General features: G+C 37.5%; 1 protein-coding gene across 2 annotated transcripts in view; it reads left to right on the top strand.

The window, feature by feature from the left end:
- CNTN5 (contactin 5) overlaps positions 1-23,054 on the top strand; it is a 1,452,729-nt gene that overhangs the window by 1,328,316 nt on the left and 101,359 nt on the right. For both annotated transcript variants that reach the window (XM_002754648.7, XM_078339900.1), the window contains one exon: positions 10,051-10,209. In XM_002754648.7, coding sequence (XP_002754694.4) covers positions 10,051-10,209 — 159 coding nt within the window. The remainder of the gene's footprint in view (positions 1-10,050; positions 10,210-23,054) is intronic.

The following is a 23,054-nucleotide window of genomic DNA, read 5'->3' as shown; positions in this document are numbered from 1 at the left end:
AATTATTTGTCCCTGCTCATAAGTTTTAATCTTCTGAAATCTACATGTCCTGTCTATGGTGAATTATGTAAAGTAGTTTTATGTAGTAATGAATATCATGGAGTTAAAACTCAGATAAATATGCAAATAAGAATCAGAATAAAATCCCAGAGCCACTTAAGGAATGTTGTTTGACATCACCTTAGGTGAGTTATCTGAACTTTCTAAGACTTATCTTTTCATTTTTGGAAAAGGGGTATCAGTAGCAAATTAAATATAAAAATTAGAGAGAAATATATAACAGTTAGCACAATGCGTATGGCTTGATAGGTGAGCATTATGTCATTATTATTTCAGTATTTTTCCCCTATTCCATTATTAGCTCCCCAGATGGTAAAGATTATTGAATCTTCAAATGATAGTACATTTTTTTCCTTTTTGAATCAGTTTCCTATATTTTCTCATTTATTTTGATAAAACCAAATATGATACATGAGTTCTTGTTTTCATTGGTTAAAAAAAATATGAAGCATTTTGTGATTGATATTGTCAAAGTTACAGAATAGTGAGAGGCCAAATCCGTGCTAAAATATCTATTTGTCATCTAGAAAGTACTTTATACATACACTGTCCTATGGAATTTTCACAATAATAATATAAAGTTGATTTATATAATTCATTCTCTTTATATAATTCAAGGAAACTGAGACTTAATGAGGTTCAGACATTTTCTTAAAGCTTTTGCATGAAATATTACTGGAATAAAATTATTTTGACTCTTTGTCCAAATCTCTTTTCTTTAGATCACGTTTTTTCTTTGAAATATAGGGTACACAAAAATTTTCTGGGCATCTTGTACAAAATACAAATGCTGGGGCTCTAGTCATAGAAGTTGAAATTCAGTAGCTCTTGGATACAGCTCACAATATTTACGTTATTTTTTAAACATACCAGATATTCTGTTGCTCATCACAGTTTGAAAGTTACTAAGAGTCTGCTCATTTTTTTTTTTAGGAAAACAGAATAGAAAGGTGGGTATCTCATTAGTAACACAACAAATTTGAGAAAGCAGAATAATATAATCCTATTTTTAATTTATATTTAGAGTCTTGTTTCAGAATACTATTGTAGTTTTGTAAAGATGTATCATTATCTCAGATTTTGATTGGCCAAAAGCAAAAACATGTACAAAAAATAAGTCAACTACTATACTAATCTGTTAAGCTAATAAAAATTATTCATTCAATCATTTATTACAAATATATTTCATAACATGTTATAGGACAAGCGCTGCAGTAGGCACTGGGAAGACAATAGTGAGAAAAAAATACAAGCACAATTTCAGCCCTCCTGTACCTAAAATCTGAAGAGGAAAGCCACTACTTACTAGTAAAATAGTCACACACATAAATAGAAAGTTTTTGCTGTGATTTCAACTACTGTATGAATAAGAGGTACATGGTAGTATGAATGTATGTAATACAGGAATTTTATCTAGGCAAGAAAGTCAGAGAAGTCTGCTCCAAGTGAAACCTGAGCAAAGATTCAAAATGTGAATCCTAAATAGGTGTTAAATAGGCAAAGTAAGGAGGGACAGGAGTTTCATATCGAGGAATCAGGTTATGTAAGTGATAGCTTAGATACAGGAATGGGTAGAAGGACAGATAAGATGATGATGATAACAGATGAATAGACAGAGATAATAAAAGTTGAACTTTATCAAATTAATTGAAAGCAAAATTGCTTTTGGAAAAAAAGTTAAGTAGAACTGTTTCTCATTTCCATTCTTGATTACCTCTGGTACAAAGAGTTGCTTATAGGTCACTTAGAGTAGATTTGTAAATAGTAAACAAGTGTAAGAACGCCCTCTACAATTCATGAGTGATATAATGATGGTCAGAAAGTATCTGAGGAGTAGGTAAAGAAGGAATGACCCAATCCCATATGAAATTGGACTTTGCCAGCCCAGGATGTCAAGAATACATCAGAAGACATTATCTTGTATAAAAATAAATATTCTATCAATAATACCATGCTTCCTAAATAAGGGTATACCATAATTCTTTATAACTTTGTTATAAAGGTGAATACATCAGCTTTGTAGGTATTAACATCCAATGTACTGCAGAAAGTCTAGTCACATTATTAACTAAATATTTTTTTGAAATATTTTATCATTACTATTTAGACATATCCTTTTCCACTGAGTCAACACAAAGTTGTCCTTTGCACTGGATGATTAATTGCAGATGAGTAAACTACATGATAAAAATAAGAATTAGTCATCATGGCCTGAGTTTTTCAATTTATCTCTCTGCATTAATCTAGTCTTTCAGACAGTAGCTAAACATCCTTTTCACTTGGTATTAGGACGTGTTTAGGACTTTGCTTCCATGATTGACTGCCATCTCTGCTTCCTTTTTTTCCAGAGCATATTCCTGCATGTGTTTAGAAGTGTCTGTCCTCACAGAGTATTTACAGAGTTAAAAATAAAACAGAATAATGAGCATGTTTGGTATCAGAATTCTCACTTTAATTTTAAATGGTTTAAAACAAAGATGTGTTTAATGTTTTGGATACCACCAAGTTTAAGTTTTCACTTAAAACTACTATATAGAAGAAACAATACGGGGCCAGATGGGGTGGCTGGTACCTGCAATCCCTGCACTTTGGGAGGACAAGGTTGGGATTGCTTGAGCCCAGGAGTTTGAGACCAGCCTGAGCAACACAGTGAGACCTCGTACTATAAAAAATTTAAAAATTACCTGGGCATGGTGGCATGTGCCTGTGTCCCTAGCTACTCAGGTGGCTGAGGCAGAAGGATTGCTTAAGCCCAGGAAGTGAAGGCTAGAGTGAGCTATGACTTTCCACTGCATTTCAACCTGGGCAACAGAATGAAACTATGTCTCTAAAAAAAAAAAAAAGCGAAAAGGGGAAAAAAGCAGGAAAGTCCCTAAAATCAAATAAAAATGAAAACAAACAATAGATTTATAATGCAAACAGTTATGTATAACAATAGGAGTATTTGTGGAATCAGCAAGTCTCAGAATTTCACAGAAAATGTGATGCTATCTAGGTGAGAAACAGAAAAGCTGCTTGGCAGGGGGAATTCATCTCGGCATTGGGAGGAGGCTCTAAGAAGCACTCCTCATGAAGGACTGAACAGTCACACCACAAGGGCTCTGCTGCCTGGCACCACTAGCTGCTGTCTACAAAAAGAATGAGCAATAATTTCACAAGAAGTCAATGCACAACTTTCTGTTGTTAACACATTCGTTTATCCCAATTTGACAAATTTGACCAGTTGTCAAGACTAAAGCCTGTTCCTTCTTTAATGATTTTAACTTCAAAGCAAGAAGATTCTTTTTGCCTCTGTTTCTGATGAGAAATTTTCCAGTTTCAAGTACTACTTCCTCATCTGAAAAATAATATGGTTGAACTAGATGACTCCAGTTAATTTAAAAATCGGATGACTCAGTAACACTGCTAAACTAGAAGAAACCATAGGTCCTTATTTTATGTTACCAGAATTATAGTAAGAGCTTTAAATATTCCAAGGAAATACAGACACACACACACACACACACACACACACACACACATTTTATCCACTTTTCAGCTTTAAAAGACAATGGCTTCTCGGGAGAAGATTTTCTAACTGAACTTTAGATCAACAGAAAGAGCTGATCTGATATCAGTGTGTGATGCTGGGGAAACCTTGACTGAAGCTAAAGTGAATCCATGAGAACATGGCTTTTGCTCAGGGCTTCTGGTGTGTCATTTGTTCAGCAGTCCTCACCATAAAGAAATGAACAGACTGTGCCCATTTTTCAAAATTGACCATTTTCAAATATAGTATTTAATTTAGTGACCCTTTGTAATAGCATTGTCCCTGACGGGGAGAAATAGCTGTCAGATTACTGATCATTTGACACTAAATCATTATAACTAAGTATAAAATTTAATGAAATTTCTACTAAATTAGTGGCATTTGTATATTATCTGGACTGCCACACATTTGTCATCACTGAGACGTTTCTTTCTTATTAATCTATCTTCATAGATGCCTTAAGTAGCTGAAAAATCATTTTAGAAGATTTTTTCTCTTATTTTAAAATCTCAATAAATTGTATACATTTAGAAGTGAATTACTCCTATTAATACTTAATAGTTCAATGTAATTCACTCCTAAATATACCCAAGAAGCTTATGGCAGGCAGCATTCAGAATAGAATGTATAAATTATTTCATAAATAAAGCATTGATAAGCAAATTCTAATATAACAGGAAATCTTATTCTTTTTTATGGTTAAAATATTATTTAATCTCTCTTAGAAGGTAAATCACACTGCCAATTAGTCAGAATATCTGTATGTTAATATATTCATTAAAATATTTCAGATTTACCATCCCTTAAAAAATTTAGATGTCCAGAGGCTATAATACTCTCAGTTTTTAATAATGATGACCCTTATTATTAAATCATATGAAAGAATTATTTTCTTCATTCATGGAGCTAGTCTGTCATTTTTATTACCACTCTAAACTTAAATGAAAAAATTGTTAACCTAAATATATTCTGATTTAATAACAAAAAGAAATGTAATCTACATCTAATAAAATTATCATATTTTAAAACATTCTTTTGTATAACATTGTTATACAATATTCCATGCTAAAAATAGAACTCTTCTGTCCTTTCTTCTTTTACTTTTCCTTTTTTCCCTTTCTTCTTTGCATCTTTACCTCTACAAATATTTATCAAGAGTCTATTGTATATCAAGCACAATGGATGTTAAGACAAGTGGAAGTTACAGAAGAATAAATAGGCACTTTAATGGCTGCCTAATATTTCATTATAAGAATTTAGAATTTAAAAATTACATGATTATTGGGCAATTTATTTCCAATGTTTTATAATTATAAATAATTACACAGCCACATTCGGTATCTTAGGTACATAAATCTTTGTCCCTGTCACTAATTATTTTGCTAAGAACCATATTTGGGCAAACAGACAAATATCATAAATAATAAAGAGGATGTATTAATTATGTTATAAATTCTATTTTTTGTTCTAGCTGAAGGTTTAAAAAATTATTTAGATTAATTATTATCTATTATAAAAGAAATATACCCTTCTTTAAGATAGCTAATTTAAACATTTTCATAGAACTTTAATACTCAGAAAGGCAAATTATTTTATTTAAATTAACAAAGAGTTATCTTCAACAGTGTCTCCCATTGGGCCTTGCACATAGGCGGTTGTTAAATGCTCTTTGAAGAGGTAAATAAATAGAATGGAGGGAATGAAACAGAATAAATGGAACAACATAGAATAGCTTAATAAATGAGCTTGTAGGCAATTATTCCTATATAGACACATTAGCTAAATTTCAAGTCTTTTTCATAATACTTGAGGGTTCTCCTGACAGAGTTTTTTATTTGATGAAAACACTCTTTAAGCAATTTCCAGTTAGCCATCAAGGCCCCAAAAGTTATAAGCTTAAAACATCAATCGGTTATTTTCTCTCATGATTTTAGCAGCTGAGAAGCCAGGCAATTCTTGCTCTAATTTCTCATGTAGATGCCGGCTAAAGCTGGAGTCATCTGAAAGCTTCTTTTGTTTATTTTTTAAATTGATAATTAATAATTGTACACATTCATGATGTTCATGTTGATGCTTTGGTACATATACTGTATAGTGATCAGATCAAGTAATTGGCATATTCATCATCTCAAACATTTATCATTTATTTATGTTGGGAACATTCAACATCCTCATTCTTGCTATTTAAAACTATGTATACTGTTAACTATAGTCATCCTACAGTGGTCTATTGCCCTACAACTTATTTCTCCTGTCTAACTGTACTTTAGTATCCTTTAACGAATCATTCCCTACCCATTTCTCCCCTTTCCCCTTCCCAGTTTCTAGGGTCCTCTGTCCTTTCTACGTCTATGATATCTTTTTTTTAGCTTTCACATATAAGTGAGAACATGTGGTATTTAACTTTCTCTTCCTGGCTTATTTCACTTAACATAATGTCCTCCAGTTCCATCCACATTGCCACCAATAACAGAATTTTATTCTTTTAATGGCTGAATAGTATTCTATGGTGTATATATACATATCACATTTTCTTTATCCATTCATCTGTTGAACTCCTAGTTTGATTTTATATTTTGGCTATCATAAATAGTGCTGCAGTAAACATAAGAGTGAAGATGTCTCTGATATTCTGACTTCATTTTCTTTGGATAAATGCCCAATAGTGAGATTGCTGAATCACAGGGAAGTTCTCTGCAGTTTTTTGAGGATCCTCTGTACTATTCTCTGTAGTGGCTGTACTAGTTTACATTCCCACCAATAGCGTATAAGACTTCCCTTTTTCTTTACATTCTCACCAGCAATTGTTATTTTTGTCCTTTTGATAATAGCCATCCAAACTGGGATGAGATGATACCTCATGGTGGTTTTGATTTCCCTGATTATCAGAATATTTCTTTATATATTTGTTGGTAATTTGTGTATCTTCTTTTGATGAATGTCTTTTCAGATATGACTTTTTAATAGCATTGTTTATTTGCTATTGAGATGTTGGAGTTCCTTGTATATTCTGCATATTAACTCCCCTTCAGATGAATAGTCTGCAAATGTTTTCTCCCATTCTGCAAGTTGTCCTTTCATTCTGTTGATTATTTTGTTTGCTGGGAGGAGATATTTAGTGTGGGATAATCTCAATTGTTTATTTTTGCTTTTGTTGCTTGTGCTTTTGAGTTCTTATTCATAAAATCTATTCTAAAACCAAGGTCCTAAAGCATTTCCTCTATGTTTTTTTCTAGTGGTTTTATTGTTTCTGGTCTTATAGTTAGGTCTTTGACCCAATTTGAATTGATTTTTATATGGGATGAAGAGTGGGAAATCTAGTTTTATTCTTCTGCATGTGGACATCCAATTTTTCCAGCACCATTTATTGAAGAGACTATAATTTCTCTAATGAGGGTCTGATCCGTAGACTTCTTCACTAACATGTCTGGCACCTGGGCTTGGATGGCTAGAATAACTGGAGGCAAGATCTCTCTCCATAGATCTTTCTAAATGGCTAACTTGGACTCCTTCACAGAATGGCAATTTCCATGTAATTGGACTAACAGCTGTCTTTTCCTACAACCAGTATTCCAGGAAACCTGTGGTAAAGATGCAAAGCTTAACCTCAACTCAAAATTCATACAGCGTCATTTCTACCATCGTCTACTGGGTCAAACAGTCACGGTGTGGCCCAGATTTAAGGACGTGAAAAAATTGGCTCCACCTTTTAATGAGAGAATGGCTTGCATGCTCAGGGAGTAAAGGAAGTGATGGTGGCCATCTTATACACAGGCAGCCTCAAAGGAATTAATGCATTCTTCAAATGCCATCTCTGTCTCTACCACATAAAGTGTGGCTTTCCTTAATACACACATTTTCTCTTTCTTTTCTTTCTTCAGTTGAAACTATTTTCTAAATGAACAGTGAAAACAGTAAAGATCTGTGAAAACGTCCATGTACTCCTTGCTTTCTTCTACAAATTAGGATTTACAATCATGTCCAAATTTTAATCTTAGCTGTACTGTTCGCTAGCAGAGTGACTTGAGCAAATAACTTCTCATTAGAATGAACTCTCTGATACCCAGTTTCTACCATAAAACTTAACATATAATAAGGTTATTGACTAAATAATTTATTATTTTTTATTAACCAAGTAATCTCTTTGAAATTCCATTACCTCCTCTATGAAACAGGGATAACAATTCCACCTCACAGTGACAAAGAAGTAAATGAACAACTTAATGTTTGCAAAACACTTAGTAAGCACCTTAATACAGTACATTACAGTGAGAGTATCATGGCTATTAGTATCACTATAGTTAATATTCTTCTCACTAATATATTATTATGTATTGTAAATGCTTCTCCACATTCAGGCCACCACAGTATAAGATCTTGTTAAACACCTGCTTCACTAACTGCATCTCATTTATTTTCTTCACCCTATTCTTAGTTGCTATTTTAATGGATTCAGCATTGACATTGGCTATGCAAAAGGCATATTTTTTCATAACTCCTAGATCTCATCAACCCTGTAATCATATTCTCCACTTTGCTCTAGATAAACAAGAAGCAACTTCTTACTCAAAACTACACTACATCTAAACTCACAAATCTGTCAATTTTCTCTTACAACACAATTCCTACTCTTATATTTTTCTCCAAAAACAATCCAGTCTGCTTGACTCCTTTCTTTTATTCTAGTCTGTCAGCACCATTCTGGCTTCATCTAATTTGACTTCATGGTTACCCATAGCATTGTCACATTTGATGACAAACAGTATCAGAATTACAAACTCCTAACCCTGAATAGACCCTACTGACTGCTTTCCTGGTCTTGGTCCTGGCTTTCCTGTCTTTACTGAATTGGTCAGTTTCACTTCAAAATGATGCTGTCCAAACAAACTTGAACTCCACTACCATTCCAGAATCTTTGTATATTCCTCTTCATTGCATCCTTCCACTTTAATCATAAACTATGAAAAAAAATTTCCTGTTATCCTCCAGCTCCAAATCTAATTTCCACCCAACCGCCCTAACTTTTGTAGACAGTTTTATACTCTTAAGTTTAAAAAATGAGTGCCTTCCAAAATGAGCTCTCTCAAGTTTTCCCCTATATCTGAAAACTTTAATTTTTTCAAAAAACTTCAATTATTTTGCTTTTTCTTCCTTCATTTATCCTGGAGGAAAAAATCATCATTTCTTCTCAAGGTTGCCCTCTAGACGTTTCTCCGCAGTCCCAACTTTGGCCGCCTTCCTGATGGAAGAGTCTCTATCTTCTCTATCTTTAGTCTCTTGCATCTGCTGGTGGTTTTTCTCACCCTCATTTTCTAAAAATGTCATTTGCCCCAGTGAGGTTTTTAAACTATTTCTCTATCTTACTGAACTTGTAATGTTGATATCTTCTGCTCAAAGGTCTTCACCAACGCCTCCATTTCTTCAGCATGCAGTCATCTCTTAGCATTTAGCTCATGTCTCTTAATCAACAAATCCAGACAGCACTTGCTACATAAAGACCAATTCAGAAAATACTTAAAATACTTAAATGTTTAAAATTCAAAATAAAGCATTATTGCTACTGTAATTGCCCATACTATGGAATGGAAGAATGTCATTAAGAGAACTGGCATTGCCTTGTAGCCACTAAAATATAAATAGCTGTGCATTTTTTAAATCCTATTCAAAATCACCACTAGAAATAAAAATACAATGGCACATTTCTCACATCTGATTATAATTGGTCTTAAAGATGAAGTCCATATGCACACAGGTTAGTCAATACTACTCTATACCATTCTTTCATAATCAAAAGGGAATTCACCCTCTTTTACTCACTACCTCCCAACTCCTAAAAGCTAATCATAGATCACAGTCTCATTTGAACTCCCCACAGAACTTTATGTATGCCTCATGTCTGGCATATGTCCTTACCTGTCTATACTATCATTATTTCAGAACCTTTCGTATTTCCCTTGTTAGAGTATAAGCTAGGTGTACTTGATAATACACATCATAGGGCTTATACACTGTATATTCTCTGCACATGAACATTAGCTCTATCCACTTACAGCATTTCAGTAAGGATGAGATTGTTTTTATCCCTGATAGCATTGCCTATCATTTTCTGTTGCTGCCTCTGTAAGCTGTGATTGATTTAAGCAGCTGTAGTTTATATTGACATTCACATCTTTGTGTCTGTTTCTCATTATTTTTTTCTTTTACTATAAAATATAATGCTAATTGGTAACTGCCTCTGGGCACAAAATATCAGAAAAAAAAATCAAATTTACAATGAAGTTTCCCCAGAAATCCTAGACTCCAACTTGCATCCATGACTTTTTGTTGTCAATTTTCATTACTAAATAGATATTTCATTAAGATTATTACGTAGTTTAATGGGATCCATATTTGAAATATAATTTCTCACAGCTCCCAATAATAGTTCATGCTTAACCTTATCCATTGCCTTTGACCTATAGGTCCCCCAGGCCCACCTGGGATAGTAATTGTTGAAGAAATCACTGAAAGCACAGCCACACTCTCCTGGAGCCCAGCAGCTGACAACCACAGCCCAATCTCCTCCTACAACCTTCAGGCTCGCAGCCCATTTTCCCTGGGCTGGCAAACAGTAAAGACAGGTAAGAGGCCCTAAAGCAACATCAGACATAACCAGAGAAGCTTTCTATCTCATAAGATATATTTGGCTAAGGTCTCACTAGGATCTTTTTTGGATTCTGAAATCTCTGTTATTTATTACAATTTTAACAATTCTTTGCTTCTTTTTCTCAACTTGAGAAGAGCAAGGTACCTTGCTTTTATCTTTTCAGTTCCCAAAGAGGGACCATATCACATTGGTTTATTTGTTTGCTGAAATAACCTGAAACTCATATAGAAGTTGCAAAAATACTACAGAGTTCCTGTGGACCCATTTCCCAGCTTCCTGCCATGATAAAATCTTACACGACCAGAGTATAATTACCAAATCAGGAGTTGATGTTGGTGCAATGATGTTAACCAAGCTTCAGAGCTTATTAGGATCTCAGCAGTTTTGCTATGAATTGTTTTGGTGCATACTTATATGAGATTCTATGAAATATTATTATGTAGACTCAAGCAACCACTGAGACAATCAGGATATTTGTCTGTTTCATTAGCCCAGTTCCCTGTGTGACTCCTTCATAGTCATACATCTGTTTCTTAATATTTTTATTTTATTTAATTTTACTTTAAGTTCTGGGGTACATGTGCAGATCCTACAGGATTGTTACATAGGTACACACATGCCATGATGGTTTGCTGCCTCCTTATCCCCATCACCTACAATTGGTATTTCTCCTAATGTTATCCCTCTCCAATCTCCCCACCCTCTGCTATACCTCCCCTAGCTCCCAACCCCCTTTTATTTATAAAAAGAAAATCTAGAGGCTGGCAAGATGACCAAATAGGAACCACTCCAGTCTGCAAGTCCCAGTAAGATCAACGTAGAAGGCGGGTGATTTCTGCATTTCTAACAGAGGTACCTGGTCATCTCACTGGGACTGGTTAGACAGTGGGTACAGCCCATGGAGGGTGAGCCGAAGCAGGGTGAGGCATCACCTCACCCAGGAGGTGCAAGGGGTCAAGAAACTCCCTTACCTAGCCAAGGAGAGCCACGAAGGACTCTGCTGTGAGGAACAGTGCATACCAGCCCAGATACTATGCTTTTCCCACAGTCTTCACAACATGAAAACTAGGAGATTCCCTGAGGTGCCTATGCCACCAGGGCCCTGGGTTTCAAGCACAGCACTGGGCAGCAGCCATTTGGACAGACACCAAGCTAGTTGCAGGAGGTTTTTTTCATACCCCAGTGGTGCCTGGAACACCAGGGAGACAGAACCATTCACTCCCCTGGAAAGGGGGCTAAAGCCAGGGAGCCAAGTGGTCTAACTCAGCAGATCCCACCCCCACTGAGCCCAGCAAACTAAGATCCACTTGCTTGAAATTCTCACTGACAGCACAGCAGTCTGAAGTTGACCTGGGACACTGAAACTTGGTGGGGAGAAAGGCATTTGCCACTACTGAGGTTTGAGTAAGTGGTTTTTCCCTCACAGTGTAAACAAAGCAGCAGGAAAGTTCAAACTGGGCAGAGCCTACCATAGGGCCAGAAAGCCACTGTGGCCAGACTGCCTCTCTAGATTCCTCTTCTCTAGTCAGGACATCTCTGAAAGAAAGGCAGCAACCTCAGTCAAGGGTTAACTGCCTGGGACAGAGCGCCTGGGGGAAGGGATGGCTTCAGGTGCAGCTTCAGCCGACTTAAGTGTTCCTGCCTGCTGGCCCTGGAGATGGCAGCAGATCTCCCAGCACAGCACATGAGCTCCAGCTCCACTAAGGGAAAGACTGCCTCTTCAAGGGGGTTCCTCAACCCTGTGCCTCTTGACTGGGACACAACTCCCAGCAGGGGTCAACCAACACCTCATACAGGAGAGCTCTGGCTGGCATCTGGGAGGTGCCTCTCTGGGACTGAGCTTCCAGAGGAGAAACAGGAAGCAATCTTTGATGTTCCTTAGCTTCTTCTGGTGATACCCAGGCAAACATGGTCTGGAGTGGACCTCCAGCAAACTCCACCAGACCTGCAGCAGAGGGGCGTGACTGTTAGAAGGAAAACTAACAAACAGAAAGAAATAGCATCAACATCAACAAAAAGGATGTTCACACAAAAACCCCATCTGAGGGCCACCAACATCAAAGACCAAAGGTAGATAAATCCATGAGGATGAGGAAAAAACAGTACAAAGAGGCTGAAAATTCCAAAAACCAGAACACCTCTTCTCCTCCAAAGGATCACAACTTCTGCCAGCAAGGTCACAAAACTGAATGGACAATGAGTTCGATGAATTGACAGAAACAGGCTTAAGGAAGTGGATAATAAACTCCTCTGAGCTAAAGGACCATGTTCTAACCCAATTAAAGGAAGCTAAGAACCTTGAAAAAATGGTAGAGGAATTGCTAGCTGGAGTAACCAGTTTAGAGGAGAACATAAACAACCTAACTGAGCGGAAAAACACAGCATGAGATCTTTGTGAAGCATCACAGCATGAGAACTTAGTGAAGCATACACAAGTACCAATAGCCAAATCAAGCAGCAGAAAGGATACCAGAGATTGAAGATCAACTTAATGATCTTCAAAGAGTAGCTGGTACCTTTCCTTCTGAAACTACTCCAAACAACAGAAAAGTAGGGAATCCTCCCTAACTCATTTTATGAGGCCAGTGACATACAACAAAACTTGGCAGAGATACAACAACAAAAAATTTTAGCCAATATCCCTGATGAATATCAACGTGACAATCCTCAATAAAATACTGGCAAACCAAGTTCAACAGCTCATCAAAAAGTTTGTCCACCACAGTCGAGTCAGCCTCATCCCTGGGTTGCAAGGCTGGTTCAACACACACTAATCAATAAATGTAATCTATCACATAAAAGAACCAATGATGAGGACTCAAGATGGCACAGTGAGAACAACACAGGATTGAAGCTCTCGGTGAATGCACAAAAAGGGTGAGTCAGGGTCGCATTTCCAGACAGATCATTGTTGCCCACAGAACAGGGAAACTCCCAGGTATAAAAGAGACATGGGACACCAGGCAGAGGTTTTGGCAGGTGCAGCCGGCAGCTGGTGTGGCCAGCGGCCGGCACTGTAGCGCAGTGGCGATACACAGCGCTCCACACAAAGCGCACTGGTCCGGGTGCCCTGTTGAACTGGCAATCTGAGACTTGAGAGGGCTGAACATGAGGCTGAATGGGTCATGGACAGTGAGCCAGCCCAGAAGATTCCAGGAAACAGCGTTTGGAATAGCGCAGTGGGACAAACAAAACGGTGATTCCAATCTCCCCAGGTGGAGAGGTTTCGTTAGGGCACAGCTGAACCCAGTAAGGTGCAGCTCCGTGGGGGAGGGGCGTCCACCATAACCGAGGCAATCCGCCCTGACAGAGGTACCCGCCCATTGCTGACTCAGCCTGCCTTTGCCGAGGCAACCCGCTACAACAGAGAGACTCCACCACAGGGCATAGCTGGTGGCAGCAGGGCAGAGACCGCAGCAGCAGGGCAGAGCCTGCAGCAACAGGGCGAACTTCACACCAGCAGGGCGGAGCCTCGGCAGGCAAATAGTGACTAGACTGCCTCCTAGCTGGGCAGGACAGCACAACGGACACTCACAAAGAAAGCCCCAACCCCCTCCCGAGACAGAGCATCTGAGGAAAAAAAGGGTTTTTTTATGAGTTCTGTTGCAGCAGAATTAAACGTAGCAGCCTAACAGCCCTGAATGAACAACAGAGCTCACAGCTCAGCACTTGAGCTCCTATAAAGTACAGACTGTCTCCTCAAGCAGCGCCCTGACCCCTCTATATCCAGAAGACTGACATTTAGCAGGCATTATTCTGGGACAAAGATAGTAGAAAAAGAAACTGGTAGCATCCCTCACTGTTCTGCAGCTGCTATAGGTGCACCCCAGACAAGCAGGCCCTGGAGTGGACCTCAGCAGTTGTACAGTGGAGGGGCTAGACTGGTAGAAGGAAAACCAAGTAACAGAAATACTTTCTCATCAACAATCTGGGCATCCACTCAGAGACCCAATGGAAACGTTAGCAACTACACAGACAACAGGTGGATAAATCCACAAAGATGGGAAGAAACCAGCACAAAAAGGAGGAAAACACCCGAAACCAGAACACCTCACCTCCTACAAAGAACCAAAACTCCTCACCAGCAAGGGAACAAAGCTGGACGGAGAATGACTGTGACGAAATGACAAAATTAGACTTCAGAAGGTGGATAATGAGAAACTTTTGTGAGCTAAAAGAACATGTATTAAATCAATGCAAAGAAACTGAGAACCTTGAAAAAAGATTTGAAAAAAGATTCAAGGAAATGATAATAAGAATGGATACCTTAGAGAGGAATATGAATGAATTAAAGGAGCTGAAAAACACAATACGAGAACTTCGCGAAGCATGCACAAGTTTCAACAGATGAATTGACCAAGCAGAAGAAAGAATATCAGAAGTCAAAGATCAACTCAATGAAATAAAACCAGAAATCAAGATCAGAGAAAAAAGCACAAAAAGGAATGAACAAAGTCTCCAAGAATTGTGGGACTATGTGAAGAGACCTAACCTACGTTTGATAGGTGTACCAGAATGTGACGAAGAGAATGAATCCAAGCTGGAAAATACTCTTCAGGACATTATACAGGAAAATTTCCCCCACCTAGCAAGGCAGGCCAACACTCAAATGCAGGAAATAACAGAGAACACCACAAAGATATTCCGTAAGAAGAGCAACCCCAAGGCACATAATCGTCAGATTCAACAAGGTTGAAATAAAGGAGAAAATACTAAGGGCAGCTAGAGAGAAAGGTCGGGTCACCCACAAAGGGAAGCCCATCAGACTCACAGCAGATCTCTCGGCAGAAACACTACAAGCCAGAAGAGAGTGGGGGCCAATATTCAACATTCTTAAAGAAAAGCACTTTCAACCCAGAATTTCATATCCTGCCAAACTGAGCTTCATAAGTGAAGGAAAAATAAAAACCTTTGCGAACAAGCAAGTACTCAGAGATGTTGTCACCACCAGGCCTGCTTTACAAGAGCTCCTGAAAGAGGCACTACACATAGAGAGGAACAACCAGTACCAGCCATTCCAAAATCACACTAAATGCTAAAAAGCATCATCATAATGAAGAATCTACAACAACTAACGGGAAAAACAGCCAGCCAGCATCAAAATGGCAGTATCAAATTCACACATAACAATATTAACCCTAAATGTAAATGAACTAAATGCACCAATCAAAAGACACAGACTGGCAAATTGGATAAAAATCCAAAACCCATCAGTGTGCTGTATCCAGGAAACCCATCTCACATGCAAGGATACACAAAGGCTCAAAATAAAGGGATGGAGGAAGATTTAACAAGCAAATGGAGAGCAAAAAAAAAGCAGGAGTTGCAATTCTCATCTCTGATAAAATAGACTTTAAAGCAACAAAGATCAAAAGAGACAAAGAAGGCCATTACATAAGGATCGATACAACAAAAAGAGCTAATGATCCTAAACATATATGGACCCAATACAGGAGCACCCAGATACATAAGGCAAGTTCTTAATGACTTACAAAGAGACTTAGACTCCCACACAATAATAGTGGGAGACTTTAACACTCCACTGTCAATATTAGACAGATGAACCAGACAGAAAATCAACAAGGATATCCAGGGCTTGAACTTAGACCTGGAACAAGCAAACCTGATAGACATTTACAGAACTCTCCACCACAAATTCACAGAACATACATTCTTCTCAGCACCACATCACACCTACTCTAAAATTGACCACATAATTGGAAGTAAATCACTCCTCAGCAAATGCAAAACAACTGAAATCATAACAAACAGTCTCTCAGACCATAGTGCAATCAAGTTAGAACTCAGAATTCAGAAACCAACCCAGAACTGCACAGCTTCATGAAACTGAAAAACTGGCTCTTGAATGTTTACTGGGTAAACAATGAAATGAAGGCAGAAATAAAGAAGTTCCTCAAAACCAATGAGAACGAAGACACAACATGCCAGAATCTCTGCAACACATTTAAAGCAGTCTCTAGAGGAAAATATATAGCAATAAGTGCCCATATGAAGAGAATGGAGAGATCCAAAATTGACACCCTATCGTCAAAATTGAAACAGCTAGAGGAGCAAGATCAAAAAAACTCAAAACCCAACAGAAGACAAGAAATAACTAAGATCAGAGCTGAACTGAAGGAGATAGAGACACAAAAAACCCTTCAAAAAAATCAATAAACCCAAGAGCTGGTTTTTTAAAAAGATCAACAATTTAGACAGACCACTAGCCAGATTGATTAAAAAAAAAGAGAGAACAAACAAATAGATGCAATAAAAAATGATAAAGGGGAAATCACCACAGATTCCACAGAAATTCAAACATCACCAGAGAATATTACAAACAACTCTATGCACATATACTAGTAAACCTGGAAGAAATGGATAAATTCCTGGACACCTGTGTCCTCCTAAGCCTAAACCAGGAGGAAGCTGAAACTATGAATAGACCAATAACAAGGTCAGAAGTCAAGGCAGCAATTAAGAGCCTACCACACAAAAAAAGCCCAGGTCCTGATGGGTTCACAGCCGAATTCTACCAGAAACACAAAGAGGAGCTGGTACCATTCCTTCTGAACCTATTCCAAATAATCCAAAAAGAGGGAATCCTTCCCAAATCATTTTATGAGACCAATATCATCCTGATACCAAAACCCGGCAGAGATCCACCAGAAAAGAAAACTTCAGGCCAATATCCATGATGAACATAGATGCAAAAATCTTCAATAAAATATTGGCAAGCCAATTGCAACAGCAAATCAAAAAACTTATCCATCATGATCAAGTAGGATTCATTCCGGGGATGCAAGGCTGGTTCAACATACGCAAGTCTATAAACATAATTCACCACATAAACAGAACCAAAAACAAAAACCACATGATTATCGCAATTAACGCAGAGAAGGCATTTGACAAAATTCAACAGCCCTTTATGCTAAAAACCCTCAAAAAACTCAGTATTGATGGAACGTATCTCAAAGTAATAAAAGCTATTTATGACAAACCAATAGTCAATATCATACTGAATGGGCAAAAACTGGAAGCATTTCCTTTGAAATCCGGCACTAGACAAGAATGCCCTGTTTCACTACTCCTATTCAATATAGTACTGGAAGTTCTAGCCAGAGCAATCAGGCAAGAAAAAGAAATAGAGTATTCAAATAGGAAAGGTGGAAGCCAAATTGTCTCTATTTGCAGACGACATGATGGTATACCTAGAAGACCCCATCACCACAGCCCAAAAACTACTGAAACTGATAAGCAACTTCAGCAAAGTCTCAGGATATAAAATCAATGTGCAAAAATCACAAGCATTCCTCTACACCAATAACAGACTTAAAGAAAGCCAAATCAAGAATGAACTGCCATTCACTATTGCTACAAAAAGAATAAAATACCTAGGAATACAACTCACAAGGAACGTAAGGGAAACTTCAAGGAAAACTACAAACCACTGCTCAACGAAATAAGAGAGGACACAAACAGATGGAGAAACATTCCATGTTCATGGTAAGGAAGAATTAATATCATGAAAATGGCTATACTGCCCAAAGTAATTTACAGAATCAACACTATCCCCATCAAGCTACCATTGACTTTCTTCACAAAACTGGAAAAAACCACCATGAACTTCATATGGAACCAAAAGAGAGCCCGCATAGCCAAGTCAATTCTAAGCAAAAAGAACAAAGCAGGAGGCATCACACTACCAGACTTCAAACTATACTATAAGGCTACAGTAATCAAAACAGCATGGTACTGGTACCGCAACAGAGACATAGACCAATGGAACAAACAGAGGCATTGGAGGCAACACAACATATCTACAACCATACAATCTTTGATAAACCTGACAAAAACAAGCAATGGGGAAAGGATTCCCTGTTTAACAAATGGTGTTGGGAAAACTGGCTAGCCATGTGCAGAAAGCAGAAACTGGACCCCTTCCTGACACCTCACACTAAAATTAACTCCAGATGGATTAAAGACTTAAACATAAGACCTGACACCATAAAAACCAGAGAAGGAAATCTAGGCAAAACCATCCAGGCAAGGACTTCATGAACAAAACACCAAATGCATTGGCAACAAAAGCCAAAATAGATAAATGGGACCTAATGAAACTCCACAGCTTCTGCACGGCAAAAGAAACAGTCACTAGAGTGAATCGGCAACATACAGAATGGGAAAAAATTTTTGCAGTTTACCCATCTGACCAAGGGCTGATATCCAGAATTTACAAAGAACTAAAACAGATTTACAGGAAAAAAACAAACAAGCCCATTCAAAAGTGGGCAAAGGATATGAACAGACACTTTACGAAAGAAGACATATATGAGGCCAACAATCATATGAAAAAATGCTCATCGTCACTGGTCATCAGAGAGATGCAAATCAAAACCACATTGAGATACCATCTCACGCCAGTTAGAATGGCGATCATTAAAAAATCTGGAGACAACAGATGCTGGAGAGGATGTGGAGAAATAGGAACACTTTTACACTGTTGCTGGGAGTGTAAATTAGTTCAACCATTGTGGAAGACAGTGTGGCGATTCCTCAAGGCCTTAGAAATAGAAATTCCATTTGACCCAGCAATCCCATTACTGGGTATATATCCAAAGTACTATAAATCATTCTACTACAAGGACACATGCACACGAATGTTCATTGCAGAACTGTTTACAATAGCAAAGACCTGGAATCAACCCAAATGCCCAATGATGATAGACTGAATTGGGAAAATGTGGCACATATACACCATGGAATATTATGCAGTAATCAGAAATGATGAGTTTGTGTCATTTGTAGGGACATGGATGAGTCTGGAGAACATCATTCTCAGCAAACTGACACAAGAACAGAAAATGAAATACCGCATATTCTCACTCATAGGCGGGTGATGAAAAATGAGAACACATGGACACTGGGAGGGGAGTACTAAACACTGGGGTCTATTGAAGGGAAAAGGGGAGGGCCAGTGGGAGGGGGAGGTGGGGAGGGATAGCCTGGGGAGAAATGCCAAATGTGGGTGAAGGGCAGAAAGGAAGCAAAACACACTGCCATGTGTGTACCTATGCAACTGTCTTGCATGTTCTGCACATGTACCCCAAAACCTAAAATGCAATAAAAAATAAATAAAGACAACAAAGAGAAAGAATGAATACAATATGAGCACAATAAAATGTGCATAAAGCAGACACATGGACTAATAATCTTACTCAACAAAGAATATTTTTAACTATGTCATTATAGGCTTCAAGTTTTCCCTTCAAATAATCTCTGGTATCTACTTCATAGCATTTCAGTTTTTCTACGTTGATTGTCCCCAGGTATCTATGGATCTTTAAGGACTTTTCTCCTTCTCTTGTTTATATCTCAGGAAATGGAAGCACAAAAGAGCCCCAGTAAAACATTCAAATCTTCTTAAAAGTTTGGCAATATTAAAGCCCTCAACTATGCTTCATATTGATTGTACTGAGGCATTTCCTGTTGTGTCCCCTGATAACCAAAACCTTTTTTCCCCCTAAAGAAGTTTTATAATAAATTTTCAGTGAACAAAAAAAAAGAACCAATGACAAAAACCACATGATTATCTTAATAGATGCAGAAAAGACCTTTCACAAAATTTAACATCCCATCATACTAAAAACTCTCAATAAACTAGGAATTGATGGGACATATCTCAAAATAATAAGAGCTATTTATGACATGCCCACAGCCAATATCATAGTGAATGCGCAAAAGCATGAAGCATTTCCCTTGAAAACAAACACAAGACAAGGATACCCACTCTCACCACTCCTATTCAACATAATATTGGAAATTCTGACCACGCCAATCAGGCGAGAAAATAAATAAAGGGTATTCACACCTGAAGAGAGGAAGTCAAATTGTCTGTTTGCAGATGACATGATTGCATATTTAGAAGACCCCATCGTCTCTGCCCAAAATCTTCTGAAACTGATAAGCAAATTCAGCAAGGTCTCAGGATACAAAATCAATGTGCAAATATCAGAAGCATTCCTATACACCAATAACAGACAGAGACCCAAATCATGAGAGAACTCCCATTCACAATTGCCACAAAGTGAATAAAATACCTAAGAATACAACTAACAAGGGATGTGAAGGACCTCTTCAAGGAGAACTACAAATTGCTACTCAAGGAAATAAGAGAGGACACAAACAAATTAAAAAACATTCGATGCTAATAGATAGGAAGAATTAATATTGTGAAAATGGCCATACTGCCCAAAGTAATTTGTAGATTCAATGTTATCCCCATCAAACTACTATTGACTTTCTTCACAGAAATAGAAAAAAAAAAAAAACAACACTTTAAACTTCATATAGAACCCAAAGAGAGCACGCATAGCCAAGACAGTCCTAAGCAAAAAGAACAAAGCTGGAGGTCTCATGCTACCTGACTTCAAGCTATACTATAAGACTACAGTAACCAAAACAGCATGGTACTAGTACCAAAACAGACATATAGACCAATGGAACAGAACCAAGGCCTCAGAAATAACATGACACATCTACAATCATCAGATGTTTGACAAACCTGACAAAAACAAGCAATGGGGAAAGATTTTCTATTTACTAAATGGTGGTGGGAAAACTGGCTAGCCATATGCAGAAAACTGAAACTGGACCCCTTCCTTACACCTTATATAAAAATTAACTCAAGGTGGATTAAGAATTAAATGTAAAACCTAACACCATAAAAACCCTAGAAAGAAACCTAGGTAATACCATTCAGGACATAGGCATGGGCAAACACTTCATGACCAAAGCACCAAAAGCAATGGCAACAAAAGCCGTAATTGACAGATGTGATCTAATTAAACTAAAGAACTTCTGCACAGCAAAAGAAAATATCATCAGAGTGAACAGGCAAGCTACAGAATAGGAGAAAATTTTTGCAATCTACCCTTCTGACGAAGGGTTGATATCCAAAATATACAAAGAACTTAAACAAATTTACAATTTAAAAAATCTTCAAAAAGTGGGCAAACAATATGAACACACACCTCTCATGCAGCCAAAAAACACCTGGAAAAAGAAATCCCATCATCCCTGCTCATTAGAGAAATGCAAATCAAAACCACAGCGAGATACTATCTTATGCCAGTTAGAATGGCAATCATTAAAAAGTCAAGAAACAACAAATGCTGGAGAGGATGTGAAGAAATAGGAACACTTTTACACGGGTGGTGGGAGTGTAAATTAGTTCAACCATTGTGGAAGACAGTGTGGCAATTCCTCAAGGATCTAGAACCAGAAATACCATTTGACCCAGCAATTCCATTATAGGGTATATACCCATGAATTATAAATCATTGTACTATAAAGACACATGCACACGTATGTTTATTGCAGCACTGTTCACAATGGCAAAGACTTGGAAGCAACCCAAATGTCCATCAGTAAGAGACTGGATAAAGAAAATGTGGCATATATATACCATGGAATAGTATGCAGTCATAAAAAAGGATGAGTTCATGTGCTCTGTGAGGATATGGATGAAGCTGGAAACCATCATTCTCAGCAAACTAACACAGGAACAGAAAACCATACACTACATGTTCCCACTCATAAATGGAGTTGAAGAATGAGAACACATGGACACAGAAAAGGGAACTTCACATACTGGGGCCTTTCAGGGGGTGTGGGGTTAGGGGAGGGATAGCATGAGGAGAAATACTTAATGTAGATGGTGGGTTGATGGGTGCAGTAAACCACCATGACATCTATATACCTATGTAAGAAACCTGGGCTCATTCTGCACATGTATCCCAGAACTTAAAGTATAATAAAAAAGGAAAATCTAAGATAAAATTACACTGTGCAGAATTTTAATGCATGCTTCTAAGATGTTTGCATTACAGCTGCATTATTTTAAAAATTATTTTCATCTCTAGTGGTTTTCTTTTCATTTTACAACTTCGTGTATTTCTCCAAATGTGGCTGTCTAGCAGGGATATGTAAAATCACACTTACGTGATTATTAGTAGACACTTATTTAACATATTGGTATTTGGAAAGTGCACAGTAAGTCTACAGAAGAGAATCTTTAGGAGCAATTGTCCATAATGAGTAACAACTTTGTTTTTGTTTTAAAGTCTAATTACCTCTATTCACCTGTTTAGAAATTAAATATAGAAATCAATAAAATATTTGAGTGGAGTAACCTTAAAACTCAACTAGAGTATTATGAGAGTAAAGTGGTTCATTTTATTGTTTAGGTAAATAAAATTTGAGTTTTTGTATGAAACATTATAAGAGCTGAAAGAGAAAATTTGTTTATTTATATGCAAAATTTAATTCAGAATTTCCTTGATATTTAGGCTCCTATATTAGGCCACAGTTTGATTAGCATTACAGGGTATATAAACATATTTATTATGCATATATACTTATTTGCATTATATATAATTGTTAGGATCAGCCTCATTCCTGGATTAATTAGTACCCTGTGTTACCTTTGAAGACCCCAACATGGGGGGAATCTCTAGGCATGGTAGTTAATTCAGGAAGGATACATTTAAACCACATGAGCAGATTTACTCAAGAATTTTTATAGTCTCCAACCTTGTGCTTCAATATTATTCTTAGTGCTACAGCTTAAATCTTTGGCTCTGCAGAAAACGACCTCACCTTCAGATCTGGCATTGTGCACTCACATAACTCATCCTCTTGTCTACAACCATGCTTTTTGTCTGCTCTTACCACACTACCTATACAACTTACTTTTGGGGAAGTTTTCCTTGTGGATACATTGCAATACATGTGTATGTTTTATTACTGATCCCATGC

Source organism: Callithrix jacchus, chromosome 10, assembly GCF_049354715.1.
Source record: "Callithrix jacchus isolate 240 chromosome 10, calJac240_pri, whole genome shotgun sequence".
Lineage (NCBI taxonomy): Eukaryota > Metazoa > Chordata > Mammalia > Primates > Cebidae > Callithrix > Callithrix jacchus.
The sequence above is the reverse complement of the archived record's forward strand: the minus strand, read 5'-3'. Positions and strand labels throughout refer to the sequence as shown.